The sequence below is a fragment of the Platalea leucorodia genome (assembly GCF_965183815.1).
Source record: "Platalea leucorodia genome assembly, chromosome: 3".
Lineage (NCBI taxonomy): Eukaryota > Metazoa > Chordata > Aves > Pelecaniformes > Threskiornithidae > Platalea > Platalea leucorodia.
Genome location: NC_138825.1, coordinates 110,871,268 through 110,894,946, shown reverse-complemented (window position 1 = coordinate 110,894,946; position 23,679 = coordinate 110,871,268). Strand labels below are relative to the sequence as shown.

The window sequence follows — 23,679 nt, the reverse complement described above, 5'->3', positions numbered from 1 at the left end:
GAAAACTCTAGAAAAATCCTCTAGAAGCAATAAGAAGGAAGCAAATGTTTTGTAAAGCTGCTGTTATCAAAGCCCATTGCAATACATATCACATATATAGACTTTGCTGACTAAGATTAAAATCTGAGCACACTTCAGTCCATTTACAACGCAGCTGCACATGACTAATATACAGTGAGCTCAGATTTGTGTAACACACAAGTAAAGCTGAAATACAGGATGAAGAATTTCAACAGAAAAGTCGATCAGATACAAAATAAACGGTCTCGTCCCTTCGGTTTCCACTATATGACTATTTTTACAGCTCCAATTTTAAAAGCAACTCTTTTTCAATATAAGTTTTAATTTGTATTTCAAAGAAATCAATTTTGTTGTACAGATCACGGTATAAATAAACATCAAAGTAAGCATTTTTATTTTTTTAAACTTTAAAAAGGACAGGACCTGTTTTACTGTTTAACACAAATACTGGTATTTATTTTCAGCCAGTGAACAAGGGTAAACAAGTACAACACCCTGTGGACATGCAGCAGCAGTGAACTGGCTGGCTGGGCAACAACTCTGTCTTTCTTCCTCTCCTTCCCTATATAGCAGTAAGCCAGGCTGAGTCTGCGTATGTACACGAGAAGGTACAGAGACTGGGAATAGCACCTGGAAGGCACAGACTTGAATGGGGAGCACTCTGGAAAATGGAGTGCTTCCAAGAGCTATTTTGTTTGACAAAATAATATTATACATTTTCATTTCAAATATCCTTCTTTGTCTAGTCTTCCTTTTCAGCCTGACTCTCCAACTTCAGCTCTGGCATCCTAGCCTTTCAGTGAAAGAGCCTCCATTTTATTTTATCCTACAGTCTGTCAAGGCTGACAGTAAAGCATCACTCTCTCTTATCACCCAAGTCCTGAATGAAGAAGTCATCTTTTCCCTTTGGAAATGCTGGAAAGCTTTTCCCTTTCACTCATCCTGCACCGCAGGATGGGAGAGAAGAGGGCAGAAAGAGCAAAACGTGTCCAGATTTTCCAGTACTTCATCCCTAATATATGCTGATACATTCAAAGCTTTTTCCATTTAATTTGCAGGTAATCTCCTTCAAAATAAAAACACTTAATATGAAATCTCAGGCTCAAAGCAGTATATTGTAGATGTGGTTTACCTGGACTTTAGTAAAGCCTTTGACACCCTTTCCCACAGCATTCTCCTGGAGAAACCGGCTGCTCAGGGCTTGGATAGGTGCACTCTTCACTGGGTGAAAAACTGGCTGGATGGCTGGGCCCAAAGAGTTGTGGTGAATGGAGTTAAATCCAGTTGGTGGCTGGTCACGAGCGGTGTTCCCCAGGGCTCAGTGTTGGAGCCAGTTCTGTTTAATATCTTTATCAATGATCTGGATGAGGGGATCGAGTGCACCCTCAGTCAGTTTGCAGACGGCACCAAGTTGGGCGGGAGTGTCGATCTGCTGAAGGGTAGGAAGGCCCTACAGAGGGATCTGGACAGGCTGGATCGATGGGCCGAGGCCAGTTGTATGAGGTTCAACAAGGCCAAGGGCTGGGTCCTGCACTCGGGTCACAACAACCCCATGCAACGCTACAGGCTTGGGGAAGAGTGGCTGGAGAGCCGTCTGGTGGAAAAAGACCTGGGGATGTTGACTGACAGCCAGCTGAATATGAGCCAGCAGTGTGCTCAGGTGGCCACGAAGACCAATGGCATCCTGGCCTGTATCAGGAATAGTGTGGCCAGCAGGACTAGGGAGGTGATAGTGCCCCTGTACTCGGCACTGGTGAGGCTGCACCTCGAATACTGTGTTCAGTTTTGGGCCCCTCACTACAAGAAGGACATTGAGGTGCTGGAGCATGTCCAAAGAAGGGCAACGAAGCTGGTGAAGGCTCTGGAGCACAAGGCTTATGAGGAGCGGCTGAGGGAGCTGGGGTTGTTTAGCCTGGAGAAGAGGAGGCTGAGGGGAGACCTTATTGCTCTCTACAGCTACCTGAAAAGAGGCTGTAGCGAGGTGGGGGTCAGCCTCTTCTCCAAAGTAACAAGCCATAGGACAAGAGGAAATGGCCTCAAGTTGTGCCAGGGGAGGTTTAGGTAGGATAGTAGGAAAAATTTCTTCCCCCAAAGGGTAGTCAGGCATTGGAACAGGCTCCCCAGGGAAGGGGTTGAGTCTCCATCCCTGAAGGTATTTAAAAGATGTGTAGATGTGGTGCTTAGGGACATGGTTTAGTGGTGGACTTGGCAGTGCTAGGTTAATGGTTGGACTCAATAATCTTTAAGGTCTTTTCCAACCTAAATGATTCTATTATTCTATTCTATGATTCTACATTAAAGCTACCTTGTTTAGCACTTTCATTCTATGCCACTATTTTCAAGATGTGACCTCCACTTTGTCTTATGTATATTCTTTAAAAGGAAACATGGCAGAAATATCTACAATCTATGAATATCAACGATCTACTGAGTCAAGTTAGATCTCTGAAGAAGTAATTTGAGAAAAGCTTGCAGAATTTTCAGATAAATTTTTTAGATATTGTTTATAAAACTAGTTTACCAAACTGGAAACATCATCGCTTAACCAAATAGCTATGCAGACATCTTTACAGAAGACTGTAATAAGAATTTGTTCATTCTTCCATTGACTTCAAATGGTTCAGAAACAAATCATTAATGATAGGGTTATATCTAGATATGAGTGCTTGCGTTTCTGCACAGTAACGTAATGCACCTCAGCCTACTGCCTTGATCTTATAATCCCACAAGCACACTGAAACAACTTGTTCTCTTCACTTGGTTGTGCATAACAGACCTCATGCCCAGCTTTTAAAAAGAGAGTGGCAAAGGAGGAGAGGGAGCCAGCCTTCCCAGGAAAAGCTTGTTAGTTTTCAGTAAGCATTTATGCTTCATAGCATTGGCACAACACTTATTAGCAGAGGACTTCTGAAGATAATATGTATTTACAGGCCTAAAACCAAGACACCTTATTTAAAAAAATTAACATTTCTTTCTTTTCAGGAAAGACAGGGTTATGTCTGGAATACAGACGGAACTATTCAGCTAAAAAACGAGTAAATAATATGCTTCAGTAAGTTTATGCTTCTGTTTCCTGTGCAAAATTGATACAACGTCTTTACCTCAAAATCTACCACAACAGGACCGATTAAACTGAAGAATGTGGGTGAAATCTGGCTTGCTGCCTTGTTGAATAAGGTCTGCCTGCTGGGAGAATGAGCAGTTTTTATGACATGTGTACTCCTTCCCCATATGCTCCCCCGGTGCGTCTGCCATTAGTGTTTAAGTACATGGGGGGGAAGCAACTGCTTCATAACAAAAAGAGCCCAGTCTGCACCAGTTCCACCCAAAGGACACAGACAGACTAGTCCCGCTGCGGTGCTGTAGTAGCAGGCAGCATCACGCAGCTCTTATATGGGAAAAAAAGACTGTAACTGAGGTCCTAAGGGAAAGACACTGCTTTTAACTACTTTAAAGCTTTAAAAACTTTTTAAAATCTTTGTGGCTTCAACTGAAGCACGTTAATGACTGACTGTGAGAAAAGATGAATTATTCAGGAATGTCACCTCAGGATGTTCCCAATTTTTCATTGAGGTAGGCTGTCATAAAGCTATGGGTTACTTGCTCCTCTTACTCCTTTATTCAAGAACAGTCCCAAGGTATAAAGAAAAATGGATCCAGCCTCTCTCAGTTACTTCAGCTAAGGCGATCTTCAGGAAAATACTCCAAGAAGTTAGGTAGCTACAGGGTGAAGAAGTTGCATAATAATCAGCATTGATGGATAGTGATCCAAGAGCATAAGAATGGATCTTAACATCACTCTCCCAAACAAGACTAGATACATACTAATTTTTAAACACACTTAATTACACACAGAGCTTGAAGTACCAGCTCAGAAATTGTTATGGGGAAAAAGCAAAACAAATGCCATTTTCTAATTAACTGAATTTCTTTTCAAATAGGTCACACTTGGGTATATTAGCACCTGATATGTCATCACAAAAACGCAAGTAAGAGAGATGAGATATCGAGGCAAATAAGCTCCAGTTCTTCCTTATAAAGACAGCCTGTTGAGACAGAAATCAGGATGAAGACACTGTCACTTCTCCCCAGACTACAAAAATACCACTTTGATATCTGGCACTTAGCTTCACAGGTCTGTACTTGTGACTAGGAAATGCAGATGAACAGTATGATCTTAAGCATATGATACAGAGGGATATGCAGACAAAGAGCAGCCTAGCAGCCTTGAACGGTGTGTTAACCCAAAGGGAAAAGAAAGGGGAAAAAAAAAGAATAAAAAGACATATTCACATATTTGAAGAAGTATCACTGGAAAAGATAGCTGACTAAGCATAAACCTTGGACTCGTTTTAGGCACAGTCCAAACAAGGAGTCATCTAAGGTAACAGATTGAAGAAGGCTGAGCAAACCTCTGGCTATCAACACCTACATGCACCATCCCACTCTGGCAACACAAACGGTAGGCGAGACTGAGGCTAGCTCTCCCAGTCCCTTTGGCCTTTCTGTTAAGACAGAGTCTGCGAAGATATTGTAACAAAGAAATTCAATTTGCAATTAAGAATTCTTGAGATGACTCTGCATCCACCCACTGCTACAGATGACCAAAATGCACAGCTATAAGTAAGTACAGATCCATTTAGGACAGCCACAGAATCAAAACAGCTATTATCTCAAGAAACCTCAGTGGCATATATAATAGCAAACCAGAAAAACCTCACTGTTTTCCTGTGTCCAAAATTCAGTAGATAATAAAGCTGACCTGAACAGATTCAGGCTTAAACTAATATTCTCACCCTACCTTCAAAATCACATCATTAAACTTCCCATCTCTAATTTGTAAAGACCAACACTCAATAATGACAGCTGGCAACATCTCAACTTATCTGGGAACTGATCTTAGGCACAAAAGGGTCTGAGAAATCCTGCGGTTCCACTGCAGGGGTGGGGGTCTTGGGGAAGTTCCAGTCTGAATTTAACTCAACAGGACTATGGAAAATCAGTCTTCTCCTTGGTAGAAGTGAGGCAGCTTGCACTGAAAAACAATATTCCCTGACTGCCAAACTTAAGTCACAATAAATCATTTCTGCTGTTGTAAAACAACCATACACGCACACACAAAGTGCCTTTGTTTTAAAGAATTTTCCTGTACATAGAATTCCCAGGCTCCCTATCCCAAGCCTCAAGCAGATGATCCTTTGGTCTTGATCAAAGTGAAGGAGTCCAACAGGCTAGACTAAGAGCTTTAAACTCTAGAATATTGATGTGGAGCTTTCATCTAACCACTTAAAAAAACTAGAGCACACAGCAATTGTACCAGCCCACCACCTGGAAATATCACAGAAAATGGTAATGGATCTGAAAGAATTTCCTGATGAACATGTGCTACCTTCCGTTTTTGCATGTTGAATAACCTGGGACATAAATGGCTTAGAAATAAGCATTGTCAAGGAGGTGTGCTTCATTTGTTAAAAAATCTTGCAGAAACTACAGAGGTAACTTGGAAAGAGGTATCTCCTTACAGTGGAAAAATGAACCTGTTTCGGATCAAAACCCAAGTGTCTTAAATTTGAAAGAAAAGTCATAAAGCAGGCTTTCTAAAGGACTGTTGGCTACAAGGAAAAAAAAATCTCATATCATACAAGCAGTATTGGATTCAATCCCACAGACAGAAAATAAACACAATGTCAACATCACATTTTCAGGTCCTGAATGAAATAACATACACAACGATGTTTCCAGGTACCTACTGTCCTTAAACTCAAAGGAGAATCCCCAAATAAACAGATTCAAATACATTTTCTACGGGCATTTTTACTTCTCAAGTACTTAACTAAGGTAAAAAACTGAAACAGACCACTTGCTCTGACCAAACTGAGGATCAAAGTACAAATCTTTACATCACTGCAACATACTCATCCTGGTGAATATTCTATCAGAAATTCTAAAAGCATCAGAAATCTTGGTCCAGTAGTAACAGTGTTCTTGGTATACATCCCAGCAGCGTGCAAATGTATTTTAAATTCTGCACATAAACTTTGTGGGATGTCACTATGAATAAGTTATACGTAAGTAAACAAGCTTTCAGATGCAGCAATCAAGCACTGGTAGACAACAGCAGACTAAATTACAGGACTGTTCTTTATGGCCCGTCCTCAGAGATCAACTACAGCCATGGGCAATGATTAGAAATCTTAATTACTTCAACAGCCAATAACTAGCACAGCACTAAATGAGATTGTTCACTGGTATTAAGAACATGAAACAGTGGAGCCATCACAATCTTCCAACGATTCGGACTGTCAGACTGGAGGTTTATCTCAGTATTTCAGAACGTCTTGTTATGAAAATCCAGCTATAGCTAGGCAGTTTCAAAAACCAAAAGGCACTCAGGTCCTCCTCACAAAGTCAGTCTAGAAAGCAGTAACTAAACTGTTCTCATTGTTATTCACAAAAGGAATAATGAAATTTAGCTAACTTGCTACACTTGTTGCTTTTGCGAGTAAACCACCTACAGGAATAATTTCTGAAGACTGTTTCCACACGACTTCAGATGGGCCAACTCAGTGGGCACCAGAAAATCATTATAACTTTGTGCAATTAAAAAAAAAATAACAAAATGGTGCTAGATTCTCAGCCAATCTAGGTGGCTGGGAATCTGCAAGCTATTTGTGTTAAATAGTGTCATCATATGTGATTCTTCTGGACATGTATCATCAGAAATGGGCTGATACATGCAGCACTATCTCAGAAGATCAAAAATGCGGGATGTGTGACATGAAACTCAACCGACAGTCACAACCCAGGTAATACTGCAAACAAGGAATAAAACCCACTACGAAATTCTACTTCAGAGACTATCAGCTGTGCTGATACAATTGACTTGGCCAACCTAGGAAACAACTGTTCCTGATGTAGGGCACTCAACCACCTGAAGATTTACAAGGTACCAAAATTAATTATGTTTGATCTTAGGTGCTGAGCTTTGTTGACTCATTTGATTCATTTAGCTGGACATACAATTCTGTTATTAAAACTGATTTTATAGCTGTTTATACTGTGCATCAGGTACCTTCAAAGAAGTGGCTTATGGTAAGCTGGGCTAGACACAACATGAGACACAGTTTACAGGCCTCGGATAGGTGTTCATCCACTTCTAGTACATGATACCCCTGCTGACAGCACCCAACCTTGGCATTAAATTCAGGAAACATTAATCTCTTTAAACAAACTGCACTAATTAAATGTGGTTTACTAAGGGTTCCTGCTACTGGATCAATCTGGAATCGTGTGCAGTTTTGGAATGGTAGCAGCAAACACCCCCACCAGCCTTACCACTTCGTTGGTATGTGCCAAAGGCTCAGCATCACATAAGGTCTTCCTAGAGACCTCAGCATTGGGCACAGTCTCCTAAGATGTGCTAGAGCCAGAGACATTACAGAGTCATTACAAGGGTTTTAGGCTAACAAATCCAGAACTAAATCTTGACTTGCATACTCTTGATATTTTTTGTTAAGACATTTCAAAACACTCAGGCATAAAGTATATAATTTCTTCTGTGCTCTTCAACTAAAGAAACTTGCTAATTATAGTGAATTAGTCACTGATAAGGAGAAGAAAAAAAAATCAACAACAACAAATGCTTAAAAGGACATCAAGTACAATTATGTTGCTGCACTTTTGGTAGTTAAGGATGAAAACATAGGATGGCTAACTTTTCATTTTATATAGTAGTGTCCTCCAAAATAGAGGAAGGCAGAAAAGGAAGTGAACTTTCATATGTAGTAGATTACAGGGAAGTAATATGGATATTCACAAAAATTTTAAAAATTTCTTTTCCAATTAAAGCAAAACTTCCTCAATTGAAATGGAAGAATATGCAGTGGAACAACATACACTGGGAGATTATGCTCGTTACTTGGAACTTCATTAAGCAAAGAGGTCTACCACAGATGCCATCATGGCACACAAACACACACACACACAAAAGACAATTTACTCATGAAATAAGTTGTATACTACAGAATTTGAAATGATTGTGTCTATGCACTTGTATTTTCACACAGCTCCAAGTTTGAAGAAAAAAAAAGAAAAAAAAAGTGCAACTTCTCAGCCAGGACTTCTGGCAGGGACCTTAACATGAAATAATGACCTTTATAGATTTCAGTTGTACCTCCCTTTTAAATAAAAGTTTAAAAGATACATACACTTTTGTTTCATAGTCCTTCCAAGCTTTATCAAAGGGTTTTTTCAGGTCCTATCAAGAAAAAAGAAAAAAATACAGTTAGTTATTTACATTGAGAAATAGTGTGGATCTAACAATGAAGACACACCTTGGCCATTTGCAGCGCCTACTAGAATAAGGGACTCCACTCTTTCTTGAATAGCTCACCTAAGGATTGTGTAAAAGCAATCTTGCACATAGGAAAAACAATCTCATACGCAGAATTAATACACTCATATTTTCAAAAGCATCTCTAGGATGCTTTTTACAGCTCCATTTTACTCCTTAAAAGGTATAACCACATGTGATCCCAAGAGCACACTATGCAATTAATCAAATCAGCTATTTTCTCATCATTCCATCTCTGGCTCCACTGGAAAGAAGCGCCTGTCCTGATGCTGTGGTATAGCCTTGGTTAAGGACTTGATTCATCCCACTAAAGTTAAAGAAATCAATTTCCCACTGACTTAATGGGAACAGTATAAGCCATACGGCTTGACATAACTAATTCTGTGAGAATTTTGAATTACTTATGTTCCAAATTCCTTTATTTTTTCCCTCTGAAGAAGCCAATTTGGATAAAATGATCTTAACAAGTTGTAAAATTATTTCACTGATGTCTAAAAATGCAGCAGTTGAAATTCTGCTGTAGTTCGAGATCAGCCAACTCTGAAAAAAAATACTGTTAACTGTCAGATGCTGTAAAAACTTTGCAACTACAGATCAGGAACTAATTCTTACATGTCAGCTAGTTATTTCAACAATTATGAAATTAATTAAAGCAGTATTTGATTATTTTCTCAAGTCAGGAAGGTGGGGCAACACTGTATTGTAAATGTATTTATTCTGACATAGAAAAAGAGAAGAACAAGAGTTCACTTCTACAAGTGAAATGTGGTAAACAAGCAACAAAGATAAAAAGCCTATCTTACTAAGAAATCTCTTTATCCTCCAGCAATTTACAGAGACCATTTTTAGTCTATGTACATTTTTCTTCTTCCTTCGATGTCCTAGAACAATAGCTGCCAGTCACTTCCTGTTTGCTCAGTAGTAAACGAAGTGTAAGCCAAATAAGTTTGCTGGCTATAGGCTTTGAAATTTATTATATACATATCATCATTTGAGTCCTAAGTTGTTATTATTTCAAATAGGAAATGTCCTCAGGGCACAAATAGATTTCAGCTTTGTTAAGAAAAATCCTATGCTCATGCAGTCTAATGTGTCTTTCTTAATAATCTGTATAATTCCAGGTATGTTTAGAATGCTAAATAAATATATTAATAATAATCCTTTTAAATAAATTACTACCTCCTCCTCAACTAAGTAAATATCTAAATTCTTACACCTCTTTCTCTGCTTATCTTCTATATCTCAGGGCTGCTTTTAAAGCTTCTCAAATGTTGTTTTGTATACATAGTCACCAGCATGCTGTATGTGAAACCACAAACAGAAGGGATGACTGAATTCACAAAACAAAATAAAACACAACAAAAAAACCGAAACCCTCTTGTTTATTAAGATAATACGTTACTTTAATATCCTGTGCCTTCCATCACATAGGATTAATACACTAGCTAAATGTATTTATTGTACCAACAATAATTTTATATATAAATAAGAAGATAAACATACCCCTTTTACTCCTTTCAGATCTCCCTTCAGCAAACTGTCCAATGGAAAAGTGATTATATTATTCATATTCTGAATCTGTAACGAGAAAATTACATCAAAACATTTAATGTATTTTAATACAGAACATACACTGTCTCAATTCACACATTTTGGAAAGTTTCACAGGGAAATCTTACATATTATTTTCCTAACCCTGCTTTATGACGATGTTTATCAGTACAGCCAGTAATCAAAAATGGAGGCAACATCAGTTAATTAAACTTACTCTGGAAACACTATAACCCAAGCCAGCAGGAAACCTGCAGAATTACTGCTGATGATAAATATCTCATCCAACAGTGACCGCAAAGTAAGATCACTAATTTTTACATTGCCTGATTTCACTGTTTAAATTATAAGAAAACAATCATAAAATATATGTGCTGAAAAATTTTAAGTTCCTCAGTAGATTTTAAATTAATCTTGTTTATTTTCCAGTCTCTTCAGACCTATTCCATAAAACGTATCTGCTAGTCTCACAATACATGGCATCTTATTCTGACGTAAGTTATAAAGACAAAGAATGCTGGCCTGTAAAGAAGCCACTATTCAAATTTTTTCCATGTATTTTTAAAAAGTAATACACCTGCCTTATTTATCTCATACAAGCTTTGAAATAAGGATTTTATGAGGTCTTGAGGTATTATGCAAGTAATTCAAGAGTAAACAAGTAATTCAAGAAGAAAAAAATAATTTCAAATGAAGACAACAGTAAAATAATCATGGTTTTAGATAAGTATCTGTATGATAACATTTTCATAAGGAAAAAGAATGAAGAAAGACAGTAGGAATAAGACAGTAAGTAGTATACACCAGGAAAAGAAAGACTTCATGTCCAGTCCTTTATGATTCACGGAAGATGTTCAAGATATGGGCCATGATGTCTAGGCACAGAGTTTAAACTGTAATAATTCAAATGGATTGCACTGAAAGGTAAAAACGAGGGTACTTTAGAACCACACAATGGGAAAAAAACAGAATAACTTTTGTAGCAGTTTGGTAAATGTTGCCTTTCAATCGGTTTCTTTTTTTGATGTAATTGTTAGCTGTTCTTTTAAAATATGATTTTTTCAAGAAGCACTGAAATGCATATATGAAGATGGATTCCAAATGTTCAAAGTACAGAAAGAACTTTGCCTCATGTAGCAACAAATGCTTCTGTTTCTTCAGGAACAATGTCAGGAACATCAAAGTCCCTTTTAGCGTAACCCATCCAGAGAAGAAAGGACACTAACAGGAACTTCAATATTTCCAATTGTGATGCTTCAGCCTCCCCAGAATGGAAAAATACAAAACATTATCACCCTATAGTTACTTGGTGGCCTCACTAGAACAGACTCATGGGTCCCATCCCCAGTGGTACTAAACAGCTGCTATTAAAACAAAGCCCCCAAATCCCCAGCCTTCCTCTTCAAAGATACTACCTTACTGTATTTCCTTGAAATTTCAGCCAGCAATCAAAAAGAATGTGAACATACATCAATTTTAAAGGTTAAACAGATTGTCTCTGCATGGGAAGGTTGAAGAAATATAGAAAATCTGGTCTTTTAAACTCTTACCACAAATCACATTTCCCCTCCTCCACCCACCCTACTTCTCCTCCTCCCTAAAAAGCTGCAGGACTCAGCCACGGCCCTTTAGAATCAAGAAGTTAAATTTCAACTCTCTGTGGTTTTTTTTTTACAGTAATTCCTATAAAAACTGAATGATCAACATCTACACATGCTTAGCTGGCAGTGCTGGAAACCATCCACCTCATAAGTTCTCAGCAGTACTACAACATCTGCATATCAACATAATCATGCTCAAAGTTAATAAAATTATATGTTGTAGATATAGGAGATAAATGAAAAGGTTTAAATCACACAAAACTTAGGTAAAAAAATACAAACTTCTAGAAGACGACAGATGGAACACGTACACCTATGGACATGCACATCCAGAATGGCTATCCAGGTGGAGAAGCAGGAGAGGTCTCATCTAAGGTATCATCCTATGCAGTTTTCTACCTTGCTGTTCTATTTTATTAGCATGATGCAGTCAAATGTCTAACCTAAAGACCAATACTTTCACAGCCTCCATTTAACTGTTCTTCAAATCCAGATAAATAGGCACAAAGCAAGAATAAAGCATTTCTCAACAGCAGACTCAAGACAACTGCTTTTTCCTTAAGTCAGAAAAGAAAAAAATGTCAGACCCTGAAGTATTATCCCAGACATATTCATGTAAACATCAATCAGCCTCCAAAACACTTCTGGATGTTTCCTAGAATTTCAAGTCATGGGCCCTGAAGTCCAAAGCAACTTTAAAAAAAGAATAGGAGAAAAAAATCAACATTCTTTTTAAAACTTTGGAGAATGTTTGCCTATTCAAATTAATTCCTTCTGTGTGCTATCACCTGTGTATTACTATCAGTCTACTGTATTCCCTATACTCCTATTTTATTTGCAATAAATATAAACATACATAATGCATTAACTTGTCATTATTAACCTAGTTAGATGACTCATACTTGATCATATTTATAAATCAGCAAGCAATATACAGAAAAAGAATCTTACATGGTTTTCCCCTTTCTTGAGAAGCTTAAGCTGAACTATCTAAAAATACAGACCCATTTTTGGCACGCAGAGAAGCATTAATATGCTGCAGCTCCAGCTCTGTGTGTATACAGGGAGCTAAAATGTATACAACTGCCTCTACATTTTGACTATTTTATGTTTTAAAATATTCTTTAAGAAGAAACATGCACAAAGGTGCAGGAAAGCTTCACAGAAATTAAAGTCATCCTGTGTCAGAGGAACATTAGCAAGTTCCACGTGTTTTAAAAAAAAGAAAGAAAAAAAAAAATAGTTGACCTGGTTTCCACTTCCAACACTGCTGCTTTGGCAGACTCGCAGTTTTGCTCTGACAGCTTCCAACAAGATAAGATGACAGAGACAGGGTAATAAATTAAAACTTCCTAAGTGGAGAAGGCTCAGAGGAGGAGAAGAAGAAATGGCAAGAGGAAGAACGTAAAAATAAACAAACATGTAGCTGCCAGAAATGACGGTAGAGGCAACAGGCAAGCCAACATTTGCGAAGGGGAAAGAAGATTTCCAAGTAGTTTAAGAGCCTATGGCTAAACACTGAAGTTCTTCATTTGCCAGCCCTCCTGGTTACTTTAATGAGTCTTTTCCAGAACAGCTCTGGATACTGGTGCCTGCAGTACTTCAATAGGTTTTGTTTTCTAAATCCAAGCCAAAAAAAAGAAAAGTCTTTTCACTACTTCAGAAGTTAAATACTATTCTTAACATGCAGATGAACAGAGCAGACCTTAAAACATCTTCAATTTAAACTAAAATTCAGGCAGTCAAACAGTGTATGATATGACTCCTACCACCATTACTAAATTCTAGATGCAGTCCACGTACTCGGCTGTGGGCTTCCAGTTGGCTGGATGGTCGCATCCAGAGGGCTCGATGCCCAGATGGAGATCAGTGACAAGTGGTGTCCCTCAGGGGTCTGTACTGGGGCCTGTGCTGTTCAATATCTTCATCACTGACACAGACAGTGGGATCGAGTGCACCCTCAGCAAGTTTGCAGACAACACCAAGCTGAGTGGTGCAGTTGACACGCCTGAGGGATGGGATGCCATCCACAGGGACCTGGACAGGCTGGAGAAGTGGGCCTGTGTGAACCTCACGAGGTTCAACAAGGCCAAGTGCAGGGTCCTGCACTTGGGTCGGGGCAATCCCCGGTATCAATACAGGCTGGGGGATGAAGGGATTGAGAGCAGCCCTGAGGAGAAGGACTTGGGGGTACTGGTGGATGAAAAGCTGGACATGAGCTGGCAATGTGCACTTGCAGCCCAGAAAGCCAACCGTATCCTGGGCTGCATCAAAAGAAGCGTGGCCAGCAGGTCAAGGGAGGTGATTCTGCCCCTCTGTCCTGGTGAGACCCCGCCTGCAGTACTGCATCCAGCTCCGGTGCCCTCAGCACAGGAAGGACATGGACCTGCTGGAGTGGGTCTGGAGGAGGGCCACAAAAATGGTCAGAGGGATGGAACACCTCTGCTATGAGGAAAGGCTGAAAGAGCTGGGGCTGTTCAGCCTGGAGAAGAGAAGGCTGCGGGGAGACCTTATTTCAGCCTTTCAATACTTTAAGGGGGTTTATAAGAAAGACGGGAACAGACTTTTTAGCAGGGCCAGTAGCGACAGGACAAGGGGTAATGGTTTTAGACTAAAAGAGGGTAGATTCAGACTAGATATGAGGAAGAAATTTTTTACAATTAGGGAGGTGAAATACTGGACCAGGTTGCCCAGAGAGGTGGTAGATGCCCCACCCTTGGAAACATTCAAGGCCAGGCTGGATGGGGGTCTGAGCAACCTGATCTGGTTGTAGATGTCCTTGCTCATTGCAGGGGGGATGGACTAGATGACCTTTAAAGGTCCCTTCCGTCCCAAAGCATTCTATGATTCTCAACCACCAATGAACTCAGGTGTGCACGAGTGATGGTAGTACTGCCTGCTGACAAATCATTGTTTAAGTTATTTTCTTTTTTTTTATGGCAAGTTCTACTGGATTTAATACTTTCCAAGAGTTTTCCCAGTGATATGAGCTTTAGTAGGACAAGTCCAATCAACACAGCAGGGAGCAAGTGGAAATCAGAACATCTACTATAGATGAGATGGTTTAAGCTTTTAGCATCTAACCCCAAGACTTCAGAAAATCATGTAACGTCAAGACTTGTAGCACAAGCTTTCATCTTTGCACCATGCCTCCCCCTTGCACACATGGACACAACGCTGCCTTTCTGCTGTCCTCACCCCCTGCCCCACCTGCAGCACAGTGGTGTGTCCCATAGCACAAACTGCACCCCACCAGGCTGGTGGCTGAGGTGGGACATCAGCCACCACCCATGTATGCCGTAGGAAAAGTGACCCCAGTGAAGCAGGAGCTGAACACCACTACGTGCCCACATGGAGCTGCTGGCTCAGCTGCCTAGAAAAATGCCTTTCCACAAGATATCGAGTGTTGCCACCATGTACTACTTGGAAACAGCCCCTGTACCACCACCGATACACAAACTACAGGCTGGGAACCTCTATTAGGAAGCGCAAGCGCAAAATGATAGGAAACACATTTTTAAAGGTATTCTTAAAAGCATAAAGTGAAGAATTTTAAAAGCAAAGGAAGAAAGAAACTTGAGGTTATTCCAGCCCATCTTCCTTGCCAGTGGAGGAGAATTCCTAATTGCACATTTTCTAACCTTGGTTAAAACACCTAAGTGGTAAGCTTCTATTGATTTCTCTGAGATGCTTCATCTAACAGTTTCACAGTGAGATCCCATTTATATGCAATTTATTATTTTCCTCTTCCACAATCACAGTTATCTGTGAGGCAAACCATACGTTTCTAATTCTTCTAAGCTTTCTTCATTAATCAACCTATTCAAGCCCTGATCATTTTTTGTTACTGTCCTCTGAATCTCTTCCAGTTGGTTCAATATCTTTTTGGCAAAGAAATAAAGATAAGAGTCCAGGTGGAGCTGAACCCATGCCACTAAGGAGGAATTATTACATCTTGGTTTATATCTTTACAAGCGTAAATCAAACACTACTCTTATTTTTTTCCTCTCACCATTAAGCCAATCTTTCCTTAAGTGTACCAGTGAAAAACAGAAACAACACAACTTAAATTGTTAAGTTTTACATGTAATACTCCAACCTCAAATACGTATATCTGTAGCTTTTTTAATGCACTTAACTAAGATGAGTCCTTTTAAACAAGATATGCTTGTGAAGGTTCAGGCACCAAACATTTTTTTAAGACCTCAGTCTGAACTATTACCCTGGAAAGAAAATTCTGGACATAAAGTTCTTAAGTTCATTATATAATACAGCAAAGATACTTCCTTCAGTTTTGTTATTTGTTACCTTTTACATATAAGGAAATCTCCTTTCTTCTTACATTTAAAAAGTTAAATGAAACAGGAGCATATGGTCAGAAAAATATTATCACTGTTCTTCCATTTCTCCTGGCTAAAAATTCAAGGATTATTAATAGAAAAACTTCTCACATGGAATCTCTTCCTCCCATCTACTTTCCACAGACTGGAAATACCAGATTCCAGTCCTCTCAATCCAGCATGTTTCATTAGCTTTAAATTAAAATAAATGAAAAAGAAAGGACAAGAGTATGTAGAAGAACAACAAATACAGAAAATGGAATTTGTTAAATAACTACTTCATCTTCACAGATCAAGTCCCTTTTCAAGGAGTGCTGACAAAGACGACAGGCAACTACAGATTTTATTTCTTCTTGGTGTATCAATCTAAGAACGGGATTTAAAGGAAAAAATATTTATTTAAAGTGCAAACATGTTGCAATGAGCCTTTCCTTGTCCTAACATTTTTCATATTAAGACTCACACCTTTATCACTTGGCACTAAATTTATTAGGAAGACAGAGTAATTAACACTATAAGCAAGTGCCATGCAGACCTAACCTACCTGGGAACTGTGGGTGCTACCATTCCGTCAGGAATTAGCACCGAGGTTACCATCAGGAAGCAACACTGTACACAAAAGGTACCATGTTACGTCTGAAAATGCCTCTAGTATTTTCTGATAGTTCACTACCAAAAAAGACATACTGATTGCTCAATCTTCTTAAAAACATTTCTAATCCAGAAGTTGTTGAAGAAAAATTTGTAGCTTGATATTGGAGCTAAGGCAAGAGAAAAAAAAATGCACAGTATATCATAAACTGATCCAAACAATGCAAACAATGTGTTAGAAAGGCTAAAGTGAGTAGTTACAAGGACCTGATATACAGTAAATGTCAATTTATTTCCTCTCTTAAAGATGTGTTTATAAATCACTTCAAATGTGAAGAACCAAAATTCTTCAAAGTTTTTTTTTTTTGAGTTTTAAACACTATTTAAAAGTGCACACATAAAAGAGGCGTAGCAAAACACATATAAAAAAAACAGGACCTGAACTTTAACTTGAATAGTTTACAGTTGAATAATTGGATTCCAAAAAAAGAAAACTTCAGCTGCTAATGAAATATTTTAAAACATTCATGCCTTGATAAGTCCATGAAAACATCACAGTCTTTTGGGAAACCTTTAAAAATATTAGAGAAAACAAGAACCTAAACCCCCTGTTAAAGAAGTAGAACAACTTTATAATGGCTTTCCTTTACCTACTAAAGACAAGTTTAAGGAAGATCTTTTTGCAGAAGCACTTTAGAGCTACAGCTCTAAATACCACCCAGGCCAAGAGCTGACAGAACATATCAGCTTCTAGAAACAAAAGGAAAATATATGACAAAGCAAAACTTGACAGTAGCCCTAAAGCTTTGCCAGTGTTAATAGCTTTGGCATCTGTTCCAGTCTGAACACGTCCTCTCACTTCCTTGCACATTCCCCTCTCATTTCAGCTAAAATCTTCTGTGGAAATTCAGCGCCCTACGAAACTCCAGGGATAGGTCTATTTAAAAAGAGTACCTTTTAGAATGTTTTTTTAACAGCAGCAGGTTGTGTGGCCCTGGCTACATTTTTGATGAAACTGTTTACAACCAAAATATGTTGGGTGCTACAAGGAACACCGGAGAAGAGAGATGTTTTTACTGCCAACATGCTTAAAGCATTCAGAGTTGGATACTTCACCACCCTGTAAGAATGCATGGGGCTTGTTTCACATATGGCTACGACTACAAAAAAATAGCACCCCAAATTAATGCCAACTACTGTATACGACTTTTTACACTAGTCAATACCCTTGTAACCTCTTAGAAAACTAGACCTCCATCACAGAACTTATGAACAGATTTTCAAAGTGACAAGTTACCAACAATTTATTCTAGTGGTATTAACTTCTAATAGGCAAAGTTACATAAAACTATAATTTTGTTTTATAATTCTAGAATTCTTCCTTATAAATATGGTATTTTCAAGCAATAATGAAGTTTACATCTTTTTTTCATATGTATTTCTTTCTGGAGGAAACTATTTTCCTAGAGAGACACCAAATTCAAGGACCATTGGGTTTTCCTTTGCTAGTCAGGAGAAAACAAAAAACTTCAAACCTCAACAATATGAAGCATATTAAGAAAGAGCAGAATGTTACAGAGACCTGTCCTTCACCAGACAGTATTAAAGAAGAGAGAAGGTGCCTGTCCTATTGCAATGTACAAAAAAAAAAAAAAAACAACAACAACAACAAAAAAAACAAACCAAACATTCATGGCCTTGCAAAACTATTATTCACTTCAAAAATAGAGAAAATCAGAATCACAAACAGAAAAACTAAAGACTTAGCTACTATCTCATGACATATCCTCTTCTTATACATAAAAACTGAAGCAAAAACACATAGTTGCTAGTGAAAAAGCAGTACACAGCAAAAAGATTTAGAAATACTCCTTGGAGAAGACACACAAAATGCTTACGTGGATAAGAAAAGGTAATAAAAACATGCACCCCACTTCCTATAGATATTCCTTTTGGTTTTATTTTCCTTTTCAGTTTGTGGAAGAAAAGTTATTCTTGTCAGAAACATTTTGCAAAGATAGTAATAACTGTTTTTAAGAGAACGAATAGCTAAGATTTTTGGTAAAATGGCAACATTTTTTAGCTTTTAAAAGTCTTCTCAAAACATAATACATTAAAAGGTTTTTCTGGGGAGGGGGTGCAGCTTTTAGTAGATTGCTTTTTAAAACTACCTGAACATCACATTTCCAAGATCCATTTGCCTAATGAAGTCACCATGTTGCAATTAATATATGATAGAGAGGGTATTTTAGTCAACAGAAGGTATCAATTAGAAGACCCATTCTATTTCCCCTTCCATATGAGCAGTCTACATCTGTATGGGAGACTCAGGATAACTGACTGACTCACGCTCGATAAGGATGCTTCTTCTGATACGTAATCTCAGATAATATTTGTACATCCAGAGATATTCAAATCAATATGACCAATATGAAATACATTTCACTGTTGAGAAATACATTTGGGGCTAGATTCTCTCTCATCAAAATCACGATTGGGTAAAAAGAGAAGACAGCATCAGTCCTCTGAATGAATGGGAGTGCCCTAAATCCCATCAGCTGGAAACATTCCCCAAAGAACTGATTATGACCAGCTGGCTGCAAACTACAGACATTTGGTCTAGACTCACAAAAGCATTTGATGTGTCTCCATCCCATTGATTTCAGCAGACACAGACTTTTAAATGCTTGTAGGAATCTGGGTCATCTCCCCTTCCTAGCCCCTGGTTTGAGTTCTGTGGTTTCAAGTAAATTTGGGACTTACTCAGACATGGGAAAGCTCTAGCTAATAGGATGTAGTCAGAATCTGCTCTTTTTGTGCCCACTGATTAATGTGAAATTGAGGCTGAAAATTCTCCATTCATAATTAAAACTCCCGTTCTTCCATTTGGCTCCATCCCATTTGGCTCACTGAAGAGAGCTTTTAAGCCCTACTGGCTTCAGTTGCAGGATTGGTCCCCAGTGGACGCTATTCTCATTATAGCATTATATTTGATTTTGTTTTCCTTTCTTCCCTGAGAAGCAAGACTCTCTCTCTTCCAGGGACACTAAAATCTCCCTTTATAAATACAAATGGAAAGTGCGAAGAAGTAAAAGCAAAAGCAACATGAACACAGAATAAACCAAGTTAGGTTTTGCTGGTTCCACAATTTTAAAGCAAATTGATAAGTGCATTTTATAATGCATGCTATAACTACTTTATTGTGGGAAGCTTTTAGACATGAGAATTGTTGGAAAAGGGTTTTTTGTTGGATTTGTTTGGGTTTTGTGGTGGTTTGGTTTTTTTGGTTTGGTTTTGGGGGTTTGGTTTTTTTTGAGTTTTGCAAGGGGAAAGGCTAGGGCATGAGACATTTTCCTAAGTTGAGAATTTTTTAAGAACAGTGGTTGCTAAAACACAAATTGTTTTCAACATGAAGAGCTGTTATAATTCAGAAATACAGCTTTTGTAATGGCCTTAAAATTTCAACATGTTTTTCTTAAGTAATTCTTACCAAATTTTTGAAGAGTGCAGTTAATTCCTTTGTAAACACAGAAAATTTTAAAAACGCTGTTCCCAAATCTGGGTCATCCCTGCAAACACAGTTGCCTCCGAATTTCTCCAGTGCTTGTGTATACTGTTCTTCATTTTCCACGTGAGCTTCAAAAAGAGCAAAACATGAAAATATCATCAGTAGATAAAAGGTTATTGCAATTACAACTGATGTTTTTTTAAAAAAAAACTTTTCAGAAGATTTATTGCTAAAAAATATTTACTCGATACAATAAACATTTATCATTTCTATTTTAACACTGATATGCCAGAAGTATGACGTATCTCACTAATTCTGGTTTATGTGTATCTACCCACATGCTGTACAAAAGACAATGTGTCATCAAGACAAGACAATCATCTGACAGGTATCCAACTCTAGAAAGACCCACGATATTTCTGCACCATACCTGAGACCACATAACAACTCCCAACTCATATAATGAACTTTTAGAGTCTTTTATTAATGCTAATTTTAACTGTGTTCTGTTATGTTTAACTGTGTGCTGAACAAAGAAACAGAGAAGATCAAGTGTGTTGGCAGAGTCCTGGATCTCTGCAATAGAAGGCAATAGATCAAATAAGACTCTCGGGTCATCTCAGGAAATGGGACTACAAACTACACTACGGATGAGAACAAAACCCATATCTATGTTAGCTCTCTGATACAGAGCAGCAGTGGGGATCTGAAGCAAATCCTAGCAGTCTGCATTTACCACAGGCCAGTTCAGTTCTCAAAGCACTTTTGGTTCAGAACAACTAGCTTCCTTTCTGAGACAACAAAACCAGCAGCTCTGCCCCAGAAGTGGTCCATGCTTAACGGAGACAGCAGGTTCTGAATCACTGTGTGGGCTGCACCAGTGCAAGTCATTCAGCACACACCTAACACTTCTGCCCCTCAGAAAGCTTTGAGCTGCGTGTGTTGGGGGGTTATTCAGCTCAGGGAATGAGATGAAATCTAGGCCTAAAGCAAGTTTCCCTGATTCAAATATAAAGGAAATCTGAAGGGCCTCAGTCTCAACTACTTCGACCTACTGATTCACTCCTAGGACACCAGATTACTTGCTTGTGTAGACAAGCATAAAAAGTCCCTGTCAATTTGATCTGTGCAATAAAGCAAAAAGTCTTTCTGAACCCAAGCTTAGTGACCACGTCAAGCTTGAGCACATGGACAAAGCACACCAAGTTGGCACCTGAGAAAGTTCATGTTACCTATTTCTTATTCCAGCTGTGGCCAATTTCTAACACTTCAAAGGAAGTCAGGAAAGAAGCCCCACACCCTAGAAAACAAATTATGCATTAATAAGAACAAAGACCCTTTTTTGGTCATTGCATGAGACCAGCACAAACCCTGAAGATTATTTAGAGAGGATTAATCTGTTCAAACAAGCAATGAGCCAGTTTCATTTCAAGCCCATTTGTATACATCAACACATTTAATATCCACAGGATTCTTGATGCAATGTCCTTTCTCCAAATTTCTATGAATTAATTATACAACCTGTTCAATAAATGTAGCACGCTCCAACTTAAAAACAAGCCTGTCTGCTCACATTCCTATTTGGACAGCCATTCAAGAACTTTATTTCTCAAGTAGCTACAAATTTTCTTTATTTTCCAATATATGAAACTAAAATCCTGTGGAGTAGTGGTATAATATCGTGTGATTACTGTCATAATGTACATGCAGAACTGAAGTTACACAAATAGCATTAATTCTACAAGTTTCTACCATGAGCGCTTGGATTTGCAGCCTGTAAAAGATAGTTTGCATATAGCCATTCAATTTAAAAACTACATCCTAGCACTGAACTGTACTTATTTTTCCTCAGCATCAACAGCAGGGGCTGAGCACTTACCAAATGTTTTGCTACTTGAGCTGCAGGATGAAGTAAGGATATGCAACTAATACTATTGTGTGACGTACACACACCTGAACAAGCTTTAAACGAACTGGCACAGACAGCAAAAAAACAGGATGTGGCAGGTCACAACTCCTCTAGTTCACACAGCTACCCAGTAAGGTGAATTATTTCCATATTGCTTTCTGCATTCTTACTGCTTCCTGCATCCAGCTTAGCTTATTTGAACACAGGTGAGGGTGGAGGTCAGGGCACAATTCATACAGCAAAAAGAGAAGGCTGCCACTGCATGAAAACAAGAGGAAAAGGCTGCCACCATTAATTGTTGTAGCTAGATGTGCAATCAGCAGCTGAACCATGCTGCCTTTTCACCTTAGGAAACAAGAGCTTTCTATTCCATGCAGCATCCCCAAGCGTTTTCTATTCCCCAGCATCCCAGGGACCGTTCTTCTGGATCTATGTATCAGATTAAACAAAGCCAACAAACCAGCAGCACAGCAGCAGTTCTGAGACATTCCCCAGAAACCTGATGGTAGTTATTGCAGCAATACTATTAGCTGAGCTAGTACTCCACAAGTGCTTCTGAAGAACGCAAAATCATATTTTTTCATGGAACCCTCTGAAATACTCTCCCTGCCTTATAGTTTCTTCCTGACAGATTTTAAAAGCTTCTCTACAAACAAAAGGTTTGGAATCTATCAAAAAAAGAAATCTGAGCCAGGTTTGTTTGAGGGTTTAGAGGCTTTTTTTAAGTAACACACTAAATTATGTACAAATTGGAGTCACTATCCAATTCTCCATAACAGTTTCTAAGTTCACCCATTAAAAAAGAAAGCCAAAACATGTATACTTAATACCCAGGGAACTTATATTAAAAATTCAGTAACTGTGTTCTTATGAATGCAGAGCCACAAGTTTTTGTTTTGTTAAAAAAAAACCCAAGGGCTGGCAAGTGGCTAGGTTAGTGATATTTCTGCTGGTGGAAGAGAAATGCCTCCAAACCTTTGTTGTTGTCATGGTTTAACCCAGCAGGCAGCTAAACACCACACAGCCGTTCAGTCACTCCCGCCAGTGGGATGGGGGAGAGAATCGGAAAAAAGGTAAAACTCGTGGGCTGAGATAAAGACAATTTAATAGGACAGAAAAGGAAGGGAAAATAATAACAACGATAAAAGAATATACAAAACAAGTGATGCACAATGCAATTGCTTGCTACCCACTGACCGATGCCCAGCCAGTTCCTAAGCAGTGGCTGCACCCCACCGGCCAGCTCTCCCCAGTTTTTTGTTCAGCATGTTGTCATATGGTACGGAATATCCCTTTGGCCAGTTTGGGTCAGCTGTCCTGGCCGTGTCCCCTCCCAGCTTCTCGTGCACCTCCAGCCTACTCGCTAGCAGGGCAGTATGAGAAGCTGAAAAGTCCTTGACTTAGTGTAAGCACTGCTCAGCAACAGCTAAAACGTCAGTGTGTTATCAACATTATTCTCATACTAAATCCAAAACACAGCATTATACCAGCTACTAGGAAGAAAATTTATTCTATCCCAGACGAAACCAGGACGATTGTCAAGATTGGGCAGCATGAATTTAAAAACTAGGCAAGGTACTGATTTTATGTAAAAACTATAGTGATTTGCTACAGTGCTCTAACAAGTACACTGATTATGAGGCATCGTCAAGCACTCAAAAGTTAAAAAACCCCACCAAAACAAAAAGAAAAAACAGAAGAAAGGGTGCCAAATAAATATGTAAGAGATGACACAACTCCAGATGAATCTTAAACTGGACCCTCCACAATCCAAAGATAACAGCTTCATTATGTTAGGCAAGAAG

General features: G+C 38.7%; 1 protein-coding gene across 1 annotated transcript in view; it reads right to left on the bottom strand.

Moving 5' to 3' along the window:
• Positions 1–23,679, bottom strand: part of ASAP2 (ArfGAP with SH3 domain, ankyrin repeat and PH domain 2) — a gene marked incomplete at its 5' end in the record, with an annotated part of 93,500 nt that overhangs the window by 45,009 nt on the left and 24,812 nt on the right. The window contains 3 exons of the mRNA XM_082306242.1: positions 8,229–8,278; positions 9,878–9,952; positions 19,948–20,093. Coding sequence (XP_082162368.1) covers positions 8,229–8,278; positions 9,878–9,952; positions 19,948–20,093 — 271 coding nt within the window. The remainder of the gene's footprint in view (positions 1–8,228; positions 8,279–9,877; positions 9,953–19,947; positions 20,094–23,679) is intronic.